Here is a 13,750-nt window from a genome sequence, read left to right as displayed (position 1 = left end):
AACAGAATCCATATTTCAACAGAAAAGATGGAGCTGTATTCAAAACACAATTTTGGCATTGAATTCTCATTTTTGAATGGTGTTTTACAATTTATTATGCATCTTCAATGTCATTACAATGTATGTTTCTTATTAGACTTTTTTAGGTTTCCCTTTTATTATTCAGTAATGCCAGCAATGTGAACTGGAGATGAGAAAGTGCATGGTCCAAGGCAAGATGTATTAAACATTACAAAGAAACAACTCCATGTGTGAGTTTATCCTTCCTCAGAACTTTGATCTCATGTTACATTATAGCATGATTTTTATATGGTAATCAAAATGTTATGCCACAACTTCCTATTTTCTTGAGTTTTTTCATGGGTGGCCAACTCAGTTAGCAACCTTCTAATAAGCAAAGTTTTATAAATTGAGATAAGATCAGCTTTGTTGGTTTCCTACTATTATTTTATTATTTTGTGGCCTCTCTGTGGAAATACAGAACATATTTATGTTGCTAAAGGGGAAAATGGCTCCTATCCAGTCACCACATTCAACTGCTTTTCAGCCAATGCAAATATTATTATTCACAGGATTCACTTCTTGAGTATGCTAGCAAATATTTTCTTTGCCATGCTGAGTTTGTTTCCATACATCTAATCAGTACACTAAGTAAAATGTACAAAATATAGCTACATGCTGATAGCCACATGAACAGTTATTGAATCCATACGGCCTGGAATTAAGGTCTGGAGGGGCTTTGAAATGGTCATCTGTCTAGTTCATCAGGCAAGACTGTCCCAATTAAAATAATTATAATGATTCACAGAAGTAAAATATACCTAGTTAAGGTACATAGTAATAAAATAACCACAGACTAATTTTCTGATACCAATGGGAAATAAAATATAATTTTCTGATACCAATGGAAAATAAAAACTATTACTTTTAATGAGTTATCATTGCTTCATAAAAAAAAATCTAATAATATGTTAAATTGGCAGTATAAATTTACTGAATAGGAACCAACTATCCACTTCTGTATCCTTCAGGACAAAATGAGTCAGATAATTTCCTTTTTCTTTGTTATCATATGGTATTTTATTTCCAACTTTTTTTTTTACAGAACTATTAGCTAACTTATGCCATGTCTCCAAATCAGTCTGTAATTTAAATTCTCTTATGTACCACTTATAAGCTTTTAACATTTTAATATAATACAATGAAAATGTAACAATCAGCTTCAAAGGTTTTAGAGTTTAAATTTGGGTTCATCCAAATTCAAAGATGTTTATTTAAAACTTTTCCAGATTTTCCAAACTTTTCAAGCCTGCTAAATTGGGCTGCAAGCAGAGAGCTGAGAAAACTTTTCCTCATGAAGTTTCCAGCTAATATACCCCTGATGGAAATAGCTTGAGGTTAGCCTTCCTTGCATATTTCTAAACTTCCACATCTGTTCAGAAAATGGAAAATATAAAAGTCAATACAAAAAAAAACAGTCTCTAATAACTTTTAGCTATACATTTAATTGTGTGATCTTCTTTTTTAAGTAACTTTTTTAAAAAGGTTGATTACCTGGTTTGTTTTGAAAAATTAGAAGAAAAAGAGTAGAAAACATAGTTCACAATATATACAGTGCCTATTCTATGAGCACCAACATGGAAAACAAGTTTAAAAGAGTCCTCTGACCTGATGAAACATATTGTGCATTGAGTTTATACTGCAAGCCTTTTGCATGACGAAGAAGCTGAAATGTTTCTGTAGTTTCAGTTTTATGCTGTTACAGAATTGTCAAAGCAGGACATATGCCCTTTGTTAAACCTATTTTAGTGCAAATGCTGCACTAAAATTGTGCCCTTAAATGACAAACAAAGATGCTGAGTAGTCTTAGACTCAATGTCTTGACACCAGGTTTTCAAGCTACCTTCGTTTGGTGAATGTTTAAATTATAGCTTGAAAACTATTTCTGAGATGATATTTAAGAAGATCTGCTGCAGTGTTTCTCAATCAATCAATTAATGTTTCTCAGTCTTAGCAACATTTAAGATGTGTGGACTTCAATTCCCAGAATTCCCCAGACATCATGGAGTTGAATTCCAGACATCTGCTAAAGCTGACCAACATTGATCTACAGAAAATAAGACATAATCATATACAAACACAATAATAAAGAACAGATTCAGGAGTATAGAACTGGAGAGGGGTGGTTATACAGTACTGGAAGGCCAAATGTTAAAAAAAAAAATTTCTAATGAAATGTTGGGTGCAACTCTTTTTTTCTTCTTCCACTGGCATTCATGATTGGTGGAGAATGAAATATCCTGAAGTGGAAACTAGTTCAGAAAAATCAGAAGATGTAATCTTAATCATCAATAAAATTAGAATAGTAGTACAGTAGTCTAGTAACTATTGTATTATTGGTTATCTAGTTTGGGTAATAAAATGTCTTCAAGAAAACAACCAAGTACAAAGGGCACCAAAGACACCACAATTGCAGGATTTATAGAAGCTGTAGAGAAAAGATTTTTTTCACAAACGATGGAAAATAAATCATAGGTGGTATTCAACACGATCTCACCAGTTCTGGAGAACCAGTAGCGGAAATTTTGAGTAGTTCATAGAGCCAGCAAATACCTCCTCTGACTGGAGATTTTACAGTATCCTTCCCCTGCCACGCCCACCAAGCCACACCCACAGAACCGGTAGCAAAAAAAATTGAATCCCACCACTGCCCAGGATAGGATTGCAGGATACAATCTGAGTCAGGGAGCAGAGGATAAGTCTTCTGAATTTTCAGACTCGTGCTGGAGGTGCCAATCTTTATTTTTAGCAGAGTGTGAGAGAAGTGGTACTTTCGTTTAAAGTGGAACTTTCCCTTCCCCTTCTGCTAGAGAGAAGTTCCCCTGAAGATGGGTTCCAGCATGAGTCCAGAAGCTCAGAAGACTAAATCTCTGGTCTCTGTGACTGACGCTATATTTTTTCTCATCTCGATCCTATTTTTATTATTTCTATTTTTACTGGTTTTGCTAGCAAGAGATGGTCTGTACCGTACTGTGTATATTTCTGTGTGAGAAATTAGTTTGTGGGTCTGAAAGAGGGTGGTTTGCAGTTTGGAAAGCAGTAAATTTCATAAATCAAATGTCTTATTTTATAGGCAAATAGTTTTAATCAATAATTTTTTTCTTGACCTTTTTTTTGGCATTCAATATCAGAATACATGCAAGGCATACTTATATATAATTGTGTTACGATAAATATGTAGAATTGAATAATCAGATTCATTCTCATTGTTTGAGAATTCTCTCTAAAATTCTCCTACTGAAGATTCTTCACATGTAAACCATAGTGTCAAAAATGATATGGAAACTCATTACATTTGATATATCACAGTTTTACAGACTGAATCATCACATAATGTAACCATTCTAAAGCTATGCCTGTGAATATTTTAATTAATTATATTAAGATTAAACAAATGTACGTTTGCCCATGCATTAATGGAATTGCCATCATTTTTTTTTCATAGCAGAAATCCTGCCTTTTCTAGGAAACACAATAAGACAGCAGGAAGAAAGACAAATGTTGCCAACAACAAATTCAGAAAAATCCTCCTCTGACCAGGATGCCAGTAAGTAAAAGATCATAACTACACCTAGAGTCCCAGTGGTAAAAATCATGGTGTTAAGATTTTAGCATGCCACTATAGTCATGTGAAAAGGTAAGCACACACTTTTGAATATTTTGCCTTTTTCAGCATATTTGCTCATCTCAACAATATTAATAACAGTATGTAGTATAAGAATTATTATGCCCCATTTACATGTTTTAGTACATTGTGTGATTTAAATTTAACATTAATGCAAATTTCACATGTACAAAAAAGAAATACAACACTACATTTATAGTTACCTAAAAAACCTAAAATTAAAATCAGGTGCAGAAGACTAGATGGAAATGATTAGAATATTGCTAGTTAGAGTCTGGAAGGTGCCTGTCTTATTTAAATCTCAGATGTTGAGTTTAATTTGCTCTTTGTTGTGTAGAATACATGTGTAGAATACCATGTCTAGATTGAAAAAAACTCTCCAGGCTCTCAAAAATTAGGATATACAGTAGATGTCAATGATTCTGGGAAGGGATTTTTAAAAATTTCCAAACATTGAACATCAATCATTTCACTAAAATAATCTGGAAGATCATCTACAAGTAGAGAAGATTTCAAACTACTGCCAACTTGTCCTGGCCAAACTGTACCAATAGATTCAGCCCAATATGTTGAAAAAGGTATCTAAGAACCCCAGAAAGTTGTTATACAACCTACAGGTAGCTTATGCCACTATTGATATCAAAGTACACAAGTCTACTGTTAGAAAGAAGCCACTAAATTCAACCTCCATGTGCCAGTGATATATTTTTTGATATAGAAAGGATATCAGGGCAAGAATAAATTTTGCTCATGATCACCTAGGCAAAGACTAAGACTTCTGGAGAGGTAAGGCAAAAACAGGGTCACTTGGCTAGGGTACCAGGAACCGTGTTTGGCAAAATCCAACAAAAAGCATTTTACCCAAAGAACCTGATGCCAACTGCAAAAGCATGGTAGTGGAAATGTTATGGTTTGGGAAAGAATCCACTATGAATTCTTCATAATACCAAAAGGTACTTGAGGATAAAGGGAGACCATCTGTCAGAAGATTAAAGTTCAACCAAAAGTGGACCTTGCAACATGACAATGACCCTAAACATTCCATTGAATCCACCAAGTAATGACTGGGGAAAAAAAAAAGAAACAAAGGGTTCCAGACTGGCCAAGTCAAAGCCTAGATGTAAATCCCATCAAGATGTTGTGAGATAATTTGAAACAGGATGTGCACGCAAGAAACCTCTCGAACATTGCATAGCTAAAAAAAAATTATGAAGAACTAAAAAAAAAAATTCTTCCAATTAATGTCAGAGACTGGTTGACCGTTATAAAATCTGCCCCAAAGGGGCCAAATATCAGATATTAGAACCAAGGGCGTTCTCACTTTTTCCAGAGAATAAAAATGACACGTTATTTTTTTCTGGTTGAATAAATGATTGCAAAGTCAATTTCCGATAGAAATTGTTTTTTTCTGTGTTCAGTTCAGAAGTGGTATTCAAAGGGTTCTGATCAGTTCTGGAGAACCAGTAGCAGAAATTTTGAGTAGTTCGGACAACCGGCAAATACCACCTCTGACTGGAGATTTTACGGTATCCTTCCCCTGCCGTGCCCAAGCCACGCCCACAGAACCAGTAGTAAAAAAATTTGAATCCCACCACTGGTTCAGTTATGTTACCGTTATATTTATTATACTCTTTGAATGAAGATAAAATATTGGTATGGCCACATGTTAAAAAGGGGGGGAAAACGCTTTTAGTTGGGGTGTGCTTACTTTTCTGCGTATTTTGATAGTGCAGTATCACAGAACAACAGATTTGCCTCATTTTCATAACAAATGAGGCAAATCTGTTGTTCTGTGAGATTCAGTGAATATAAGTGGTTTCCTAGGGGTCAAAAAAGTCAAGATGGCATGCACACAAAAGGGTTGTGTCCTCAGTCACAGGTTGGGGGCATGGTCTTGATATTTTAATCCCTTGTCCTTGTATGGAATCTCTTCAGATTTATTATATGAGTTGAAGTGCTCCCTTCCACCCTTCAAAAATATATATATACTGACATATTTACTATCCCCACTCAAATAGATTAACAGAATTGAAAGGGACCTTGTAAGTCTTCTAGTCCAGCTCCCACCCCCAAGCAGGAAATCCTACACCATTCCTGACAGATGGCAGTCCAGTCTCTTCTTGAAAACTTTCAGTGATGAAGCTCTCACAACTTCTGAAGGCAAGCAGTTCCATTGGTTGATTGTTTTCACTGTCAGAAAATTTCTCCTTATTTCTAGGTTGAATCAGAAATAAGTTTCCATGTTTGATCAGTTTCCATCCAATGTTCCTTGTCTGGCCTTCAAATGCTTTGGAAAATAGCTTGACCCCTTCCTCTCTGTGGCAGCCCCTCAAATATTGGAACAATGCTATCATGTATGCCCTGGTCCTTCTCTTCACTAGACTAACTATGCCCAGTTCCTGCAACTGTTCATGGTATGTTTTAGCCTTCAGTCCCCTAATCATCTTGATTGCTCTTCTTTACACTTTTTATAGAGTCTCAATATCTTTTTATAATGTGGTGACCAAAACTGGACGCAGTATTCTAGGCGTGGTCTTACAATGGCTTTATAGAGTGGCATTAGTACCTCACTTGATCTTGATTGTATCCTTCTCTTAATGCAACTCGCTGCAATCTTATTTCTGTCCAAGGTAATGATTAATAAAACCTAGAGAAATTTTAAAACACTGAGGTTGCCCTGGGACAAGGACAGAATGAAAGGGAATGCCACTTTAACACAAGTACAGCTAAGAACGATTTAATCCTGTCTTATTCATAGGTGGATGAGTATCATTTGGCACAGCATGAAAAAGATATTGCCAGGACATGTTTGTATCATAGTTTAGGTGCACAAAGATTCCATGAGGAATGTTTTGACTGTGCCTGCCTTTGCATAGCATTACAGGAATGAGAACAGATCACTCATTTTATTTCTTCTTGCAGGTTTACAAGTACAAGGTCCGGGGCAGTGGTAGTGTAAAGGGAGAATCAGACCTTATGATTGCTTTACCTAGCCTGATGCCTTCCAGATCTACAGTTCTTCAACTCAGGTACCTAGAAATGGAAGGCTACCTGACACAACTGCGCCTGGAGTGCACTTTCTACTGTATTTGGAGGAGAGCAAAGAGGGCCTACTTAGATTGCCCCAAGGGAAAGTCACCAAGTGAAGCCACACAGCCACTTTACCGCCTGTTTTTGTTGCTCCCCGCTGGGAGGAGGTTTTGAAGTGTTTCTACTAGTACTACCCGATTCTGTAATTGCTCCCTATGCCATCCCTCTGGTAAACTCGCAAGATTAGTTTCTCTCGCCATGCACATCAGTAGTGGGATTCAAAAATTTTTTACTACCGGTTCTGTGGGCGTGGCTTGGTGGGCATGACAGGGAAAGATAGTGCAAAATCCCCATTCCCTCCCCACTCCTGAGGGAAGGTAACTGCAAAATTCCATTCTCTCCCCACCCCACTAATCTGATTTCCAGCTCCGTTCTCCTGTGCAGGGCAACAAAAGAAGACCCAGCCAATCAGCTGGAACTTGGGAGGTAGAGACTAGATGTGGACAGGTGCAGTATTTGCTGGTTCTCTGAACTACTCAAAATTTCCAATACCCGTTCTCCAGAACTGGTCAGAACCTGCTGAATAACCAGACTTGAAATTCTAGACCTAGAAAACCTAAAACTACGCTGCCTTCGGTCTGATCTAAGTATAGCATATAAAATTATATATTGCAATGTCCTACCTGTCAATGAATACTTCAGCTTCAACGATAACAATACAAGAGCACACAATAGATACAAACTCAAGGTAAACTTCACCAAACTTGATTGCAGGAAATACGACTTTAGCAACAGATTGGTCAATGTCTGGAATACTCTACCTGACTCTGTGGTTTCTTCCCCAAACCCCAAAAACTTTAACCTTAGACTGTCTACTATTGACCTTTCCTAAGAGGCCTGTAGGGGGCGTGCATAAGTGCACCAACGTGCCTACCGTCCCTGTCCTATTGTTTCTTTTTATTTTTCTTATATGTATCCATTTCATGTACTAGTAACTATGTCTTATACCTGTAATCTTATAATCGCTTGACTAAATAAATAAATAAATACCACCTCTGCCGCACATGTATACATCTGGACTAGACTGTTGTTTCTCTGTGTCATATACGTGGATATATATACATAATTTTCTTTCTTTCTTTATTTTCATGGTCATGTAGTGTATATTGGAGGTGGCCAGAAGTGCATGCAACGAAATTTCATTTTCGTGCGTGCCGATTAGCGTACATTCCTAGTGACCATAAAGCTATTCCGTTCTATTTTGTTCTATTCTTGAACCGCGTTCTTCTTTTAGCAAACGTCACTGGCGTGTTCGCGAGTATGAGGGACGAGAGATTCATTGATACTAGGGACTGCTTTCGGACACGGATGGCGTGAATCATTCGCGTGAGTAGGGCAGCCCTCGCCGCCCGAAAACTTTTGGATGCATTCCCGTCCCCGCCGTCACTCCGGGGTGGGGCTCGGAATTGGAAGCCTGCCCCTAGAAGGTGAGAGGCGGCCGCCCGCAGAAACCAGCCCTGAGCCGCGTGAGGGACTCTCTCTCTCTCTCTCTCTCTCCGGGTGCGGGGCCACGTGGAAGCCCCAAACAGCGCAGGTTTGGGGGTTTTTTCCCCCCGGCTTCCCCTAACTTTCGCGGAAAGCGCCCGAGTGGGCGGGAAACGAGAGGCTGAGTCGCGCAAAAAACCCCTTTTCGAGATTGCGTGGCTTCTCCCCAGCCAGAAAGGCGCAGAGGCAGGATAAATCGCTCCGGGGTAGCCCCAGTTTATCGCCTCACTGAGTTGGTCTCGAAAAGTTTTGAAGAGGTTTCGGAGAGGGAGGAGCAAAGAAACCCAGCGCCCAATTTCCCCTTTCCTTTTTTTTTTTTTTTAAATCGCTTTCGTCGGGTCCCAAATTTATTGATTTATTGCCCGTCGAAACGAAGGTGGTTGGAACGAGGGCGATGGGGTTTCCCTCGTGAACTTTCCTACCAGTCCGGCGCTAGACGAGGACCAGAAGAAGGGAGGAAGAAGAAGAATCCCGCCCCAGAGGATGCTAACTGAAACCAAGTAATGCCAGCATGTACGTTTCTGACTCGGCACTTGTTCTTACTGAAAGGAATCGCGCTTTGCTTCCCTTCTCTTTTCCCCGCATTTTCCAGTCCCTTCTTTTCCTTCAAGCCTTGCGAATCGGTCTCGGTTCCCTTGTCAGCCTCTCTGGAGAAGCGAGCGCGTTTTGTCTTGTACGCTTCCCTTGCATTCCGGCCAAAGGATTTGGTGCCCTATCTCTTCTTCTTGTTTTCCCTCCCATTCCTAGTGACTTGACTTTCTTTTGCCTGAATGAGGATCGGGGGTTTATGGTTTAGTGTGTCATCAGGAGAGATCCGGTGACTCGTTCTGTGCAGAGAAAAAGGTAGGGCCCCAAAAGCTAACTTTAAGGAAGAAAAAGTTAAAAAGAAAAGAGCCCAGCAGCGATGGAACAGACCTAAGCCCAGTCTTTGAAAGTGGACAGCTGGATGATCACAGGAAAGTTCTTTCTGTGGATTTTCTTTTTTAAAACCAAATGAGTTCATCTGGTGGATTTAAAGTCATAGATGGACTGGTTTGGGTTTTCTTGCAGGTTTGCAGTGCAGCCCAGATGCAGCCCACTCATAAAAGTAATTGACATTTACTTTCAGTTTTTGTGTAGAACTTCGATTCATAGCCTCAGATCTCAGCTAAATATTATTTGGGGGTGGCATGATTTAAAAGCCCAGCTTTATTTGAGAGAAGATGTGAGTAAACTGTTTTACAAATATTTTACAAAGAAATACTTCCAGCTAAAAAAAAGATGCTCTGCCAAAAAGAGGAAAAGGAAACTCATGAAAAAAAGATACTCACCACCTTTCAAAGTTCTTTGGTTGCTGAGGTGCCAGTGACAGATCTTCTTGTCTATCTTAGGAAGAAAATATGGTATTGAATGATGATGCAATTAACTTTCCTAGTGGCTGGACTAACATATTAGACAGAATGTGCAGTATTATAATATTGCATAGTGACTTAAGATGCTCATTACTTTTGCTTTGAGTTGATACTTGCTAAGTGTCAAATGATAATATGTAGTTGTGAGCCAAGAAGTAATAATGAAAATCATTTTGAAAATAAATTGTCACATTTTATCTATAGCACTTAGGAACTTTTAATAAAGCAATTTACTGAAGATAAACAACATTTTCACAAACATGTTTTCCTGTAAGAAATTTACCCCAAAGTCTGCCTGGTTTGGATTAAAAAACCTCTAGTTATTGAAATTAATCTTAAAAAGCAATATTTTTGTGCTATGTCCATCATACTAATCCAATTTATTTATTTATTTAAAATATTTATACAGCTGCCCATCTTAAGCCGCATTGGGGAGCTCACAGCAATAATAAAACCAATAGCTATAAAGCAATTATAAAACAATTAACTATTCTGAATAATTTGCAAGGAAAGTTATAAATGGGGATATATAGTGTTTTAAAAACTTTATTACAAGTTACAAAAGGCTGGAATGATCTGAAGAGAATGTTATGGGGATATGGGCAGGTATAAAATGGCATAGATGATTTTACACCAGTGTAAGAAAGAGTTAGGCTTAGGAGAATTTTATTGTATTCTCTTTTTGTCCTTCTTTGTGTTCTACTACTATGATGTAGGGAGGAGTAATTACAAGTACTAGGATAGATTAAGGAAAAAGTCTAAACCTGATATCTTGTTACACTTGGTGGGGAATAAACTAAATGGAAAAGTATATATGTTCCTGAGTAAATGTGCACAGGATAAGTTTGTTGACTGATAGTGTATTAAATGAATAGTTGGCTTTGAAGATGGGACACAATACTTTAATCAAGATTGTTGTGATAGTGAAATTAGATAAGATTGCATTATAATAGCTGTTGAACCCTGAGGCTAAAATGAAAAAAAAAACCACATCTGTGCAACCAATACATAGCAGTCATTAACTTTTATAATTAATTTGATTCAGTTCCTGATTATTAATTACAAAACTTGAAGTGAAAAAGTTGAAGTGAATTCAGTTTATCATTTATGCAACATTACTAGTAATGGTTAATATCACGTGGTAATATCCTTCTATTACATCTTATTTTATTTATTGTTGATTTTTCCCAAAGTATTTTGGAAGTTTCAAACTCTATCCTTTTTTAAAGGAAACAACTGTGACACATTCTCTCTCTCTCTCTCTCTCTCTCCCTCTCTCTCCCATTCTCTCTCTCCCTCCTTCCCTCTCTCCTTCCCCCTCTCCTTTGTATAAAAATGGTATAAAATCGGCAAAAATGGTATTCAAAGGGAAATCCCTATTTGCATGATCTCTCTTAGTTGAAACTTCATTTTTAGTAAGCAGCTGCATGAATTCTAGTAGTTCTGATGGGTAGTCATGCAAGGTCATAATTATATGAATGAAACCATGGAAACTTATAACTCATTCTATTCATTAATCTTTCCAAAGTCAGGCTTTGTTGCATGCCATTTTAGAGAGTTGTATAGAGCTCTCTATAACAGTACGTCATATTGATAGCACAGTAGTGCTTAACATCCCTCTAATTCCTTTCGATTTTTGTAATATGTCTGTCTTGTAAATTGCTTAATCAGCAATATATGTGTATTAAAATAATGGGATTTAAGATTAATGATTCATTTCAGCTGCTACATTTTTACTAGCATTTGTAATCAACAAAAGCAAGGCTTTAAGGTGAATTATGGCACTTTCATAAAAGTAGTGGTAAGCCTAAATAGAATATGTCTGTTTGTCTATCGATCTGTCAATCTATCTATCCTCCTCTTAAACTGAGATATTTATTATCCATTTTCTTGTAGACTGTTTTCCTTTTTATCGGATAGCATTTAAAACTGATCATCAAGTTTCATATAAAAGATAATACCTCCAAGGAATTCTGCATGCTAGTAATGGGCATTCTTGAATACATTATGCTTACAAGAACCATTTCAGGCTTTATTCCTATCATTATTTTGATCACAACTGTTGGCTGCTATCTCTCTGGCCTAGGCCTCCATAAATAAAACATGGGAAATCTACTAAATCTATAGATAGGAATGTTATGTACACGTTGGGTTTAGAGCATAAATTTTTTAGATTAATGGACTATACCTCAAAACAGAGCCACAATGCTCAGAGTACTCTAGCTGTTAAAAATATTAATAAAATTGAATTTTTTCTTCCTTTCTTCCCTCTCTGCCTCCCTCTTTCCTTTCTTCCTCACAAACTTCTTATGAGTTACTAAACCAAATGCACCCTGCCTTAAGAACAGCATCTAAGTGAATCTGATTTTTTGCTGAGAATAATGTGAACTGTGTTCTGTCTGATTGCTGAATTTATTACGGCTTATGTATATCTCGCACAATGTAACAGTCTAAGAACCACAGTTGGTTACTGGTGGCTGCAATGGTAGCAATTGAGGGAAGAAAAACACCTCTGAAATATTTTGGTGACGATCGCTGGTAGAAGGATCAATGTATGGACATTGCAATACTAATCCTAAAAGAGATTGCAGCAGATTGGAAGAAAAGGGATTGTGGAGAAGAATGGGGGGAAAGACAAAATGGGAGTGCTGTATTTAAAAGTATTGTATGATGAAAAGTTTTAATTACAGCCTATGCTGGACTTGGTGTTAAAAAGGTTCCAATCCAGAAAATAGAGTTTAAGTGTGTGTGAGTGAGTGAGAGGGAGGGAGGGAGGGAGGGGGTGGATTTGATTTTAATAGTAAATCTGATATAATTATTAAGGGCCACCTTACAGATACGTAAGATTTCCAGGAACTTGGAGTGATTTTAATAGGCATGATTTCTCTTTCAAGGTGAGAAAAGATCTCTTTAAGTAGGATTGATTGAAAATGATAACTGTTTAATATTCAAAATGAAGTATGCATTTGCACTATTTAGCTTAGCTGAAAATTATAGCTGTGGAATAATAGTACATTGACCATTTGGGGTTTTTTCCTGGATAGATAAGGTACTTTGTTTTACCGAATTAGTACAGCCTATCCTTAAAATATAAGGATTTCTTCAGCCATTTTTTCTCAGTTAATATTCTTAGCCTCTCTGTAGACTATTTCAGTATTATACACATATAGAAAAATGATACTAAGAAACATACAAGCAAACTTCTTCATCTAGTAAAGAATTCAGAATATGTATGTTCATTTATTAACCATTCATTATGGATCTCTGGTATCTCATTTTCAGAAATTTTAGCAAGGATTTATTTGCAATTGCATTGACATGCAGGACAATCATTGTGTTGTGTGCTAATCCAGTTATTTTAGCATGTCTGGCTTCATCAAAGAGCTTTTTATATTTCAGAGAGCAACATGTAGTGTAGGATTACCATTAAGTTTAATGTTACTGTTCTTCAGAAAGCTGAGTCACTTTCTGAGTTGATAATTTAAAACACTTCAATAAAGAAAAAATGTGATTGATTAATCGGCTAGTTATTTATGAAAAATCAATACCGTTGTATAATTTTTAACTAGAATGAAACTGATCTTGTTTGTACATTTACCTTTAACAGACATAGACATTTTTCTCTCCTGTGTAAGAAATCTCTGTGCCATTATCAAGGGAAGAGCTAAGTTGTATTAGAAATATAAGTTCCCTGTAAAATGGCTGCTTTTGTCTGAAAAGAAAAACCAAGAAGGAGATACTTTCCATACACGGAGATTAATCTCAAAACGACTTCTTGTTTTACTGATGTTTTAGATTAGATCTTTCATAATTCTGGAAGGACATATGGAACTGGAGGTAAGGCATCTGGAGAATATTAGGCCGCCTGTGAGGAAACTCAGATGTTCTCAGAAGACCTAAGTGCTGCATTTGATTTGCTTCATATTCCCTTTCTCACGTAGGCACAATTGTCATGAATCTGATGGACATAAATATTTTATTGATAGCTACAAGTATGGGATTAATATTAATACGGGCTGATGATATTTAATAAATTAACAATCTCATTTTATATATTACGAAATGCAGTTAATGATTGTCAGCCACTGGCCTATAGCTC

General features: G+C 37.0%; 1 protein-coding gene across 3 annotated transcripts in view; it reads left to right on the top strand.

The window, feature by feature from the left end:
- Window positions 1–8,177: 8,177 nt before the first annotated feature.
- The window catches only part of ADGRG6 (adhesion G protein-coupled receptor G6), a 105,079-nt gene continuing 99,506 nt past the window's right edge, over window positions 8,178–13,750 (top strand). Inside the window, exon 1 of one of the 3 annotated variants that reach the window (XM_087940100.1) lies at window positions 8,178–8,773. In XM_087940100.1, the coding sequence (XP_087796226.1) occupies window positions 8,772–8,773 (2 nt within the window). In that variant the 5' untranslated portion in view covers window positions 8,178–8,771. The remainder of the gene's footprint in view (window positions 8,774–13,750) is intronic. The other 2 variants (XM_087940088.1, XM_026705596.2) reach the window with 2 other exon arrangements.

This window comes from Pseudonaja textilis, chromosome 1, assembly GCF_049901715.1.
Source record: "Pseudonaja textilis isolate UNSWEBS1 chromosome 1, rPseTex1.2, whole genome shotgun sequence".
NCBI lineage: Eukaryota > Metazoa > Chordata > Lepidosauria > Squamata > Elapidae > Pseudonaja > Pseudonaja textilis.
The sequence above is the reverse complement of the archived record's forward strand: the minus strand, read 5'-3'. Positions and strand labels throughout refer to the sequence as shown.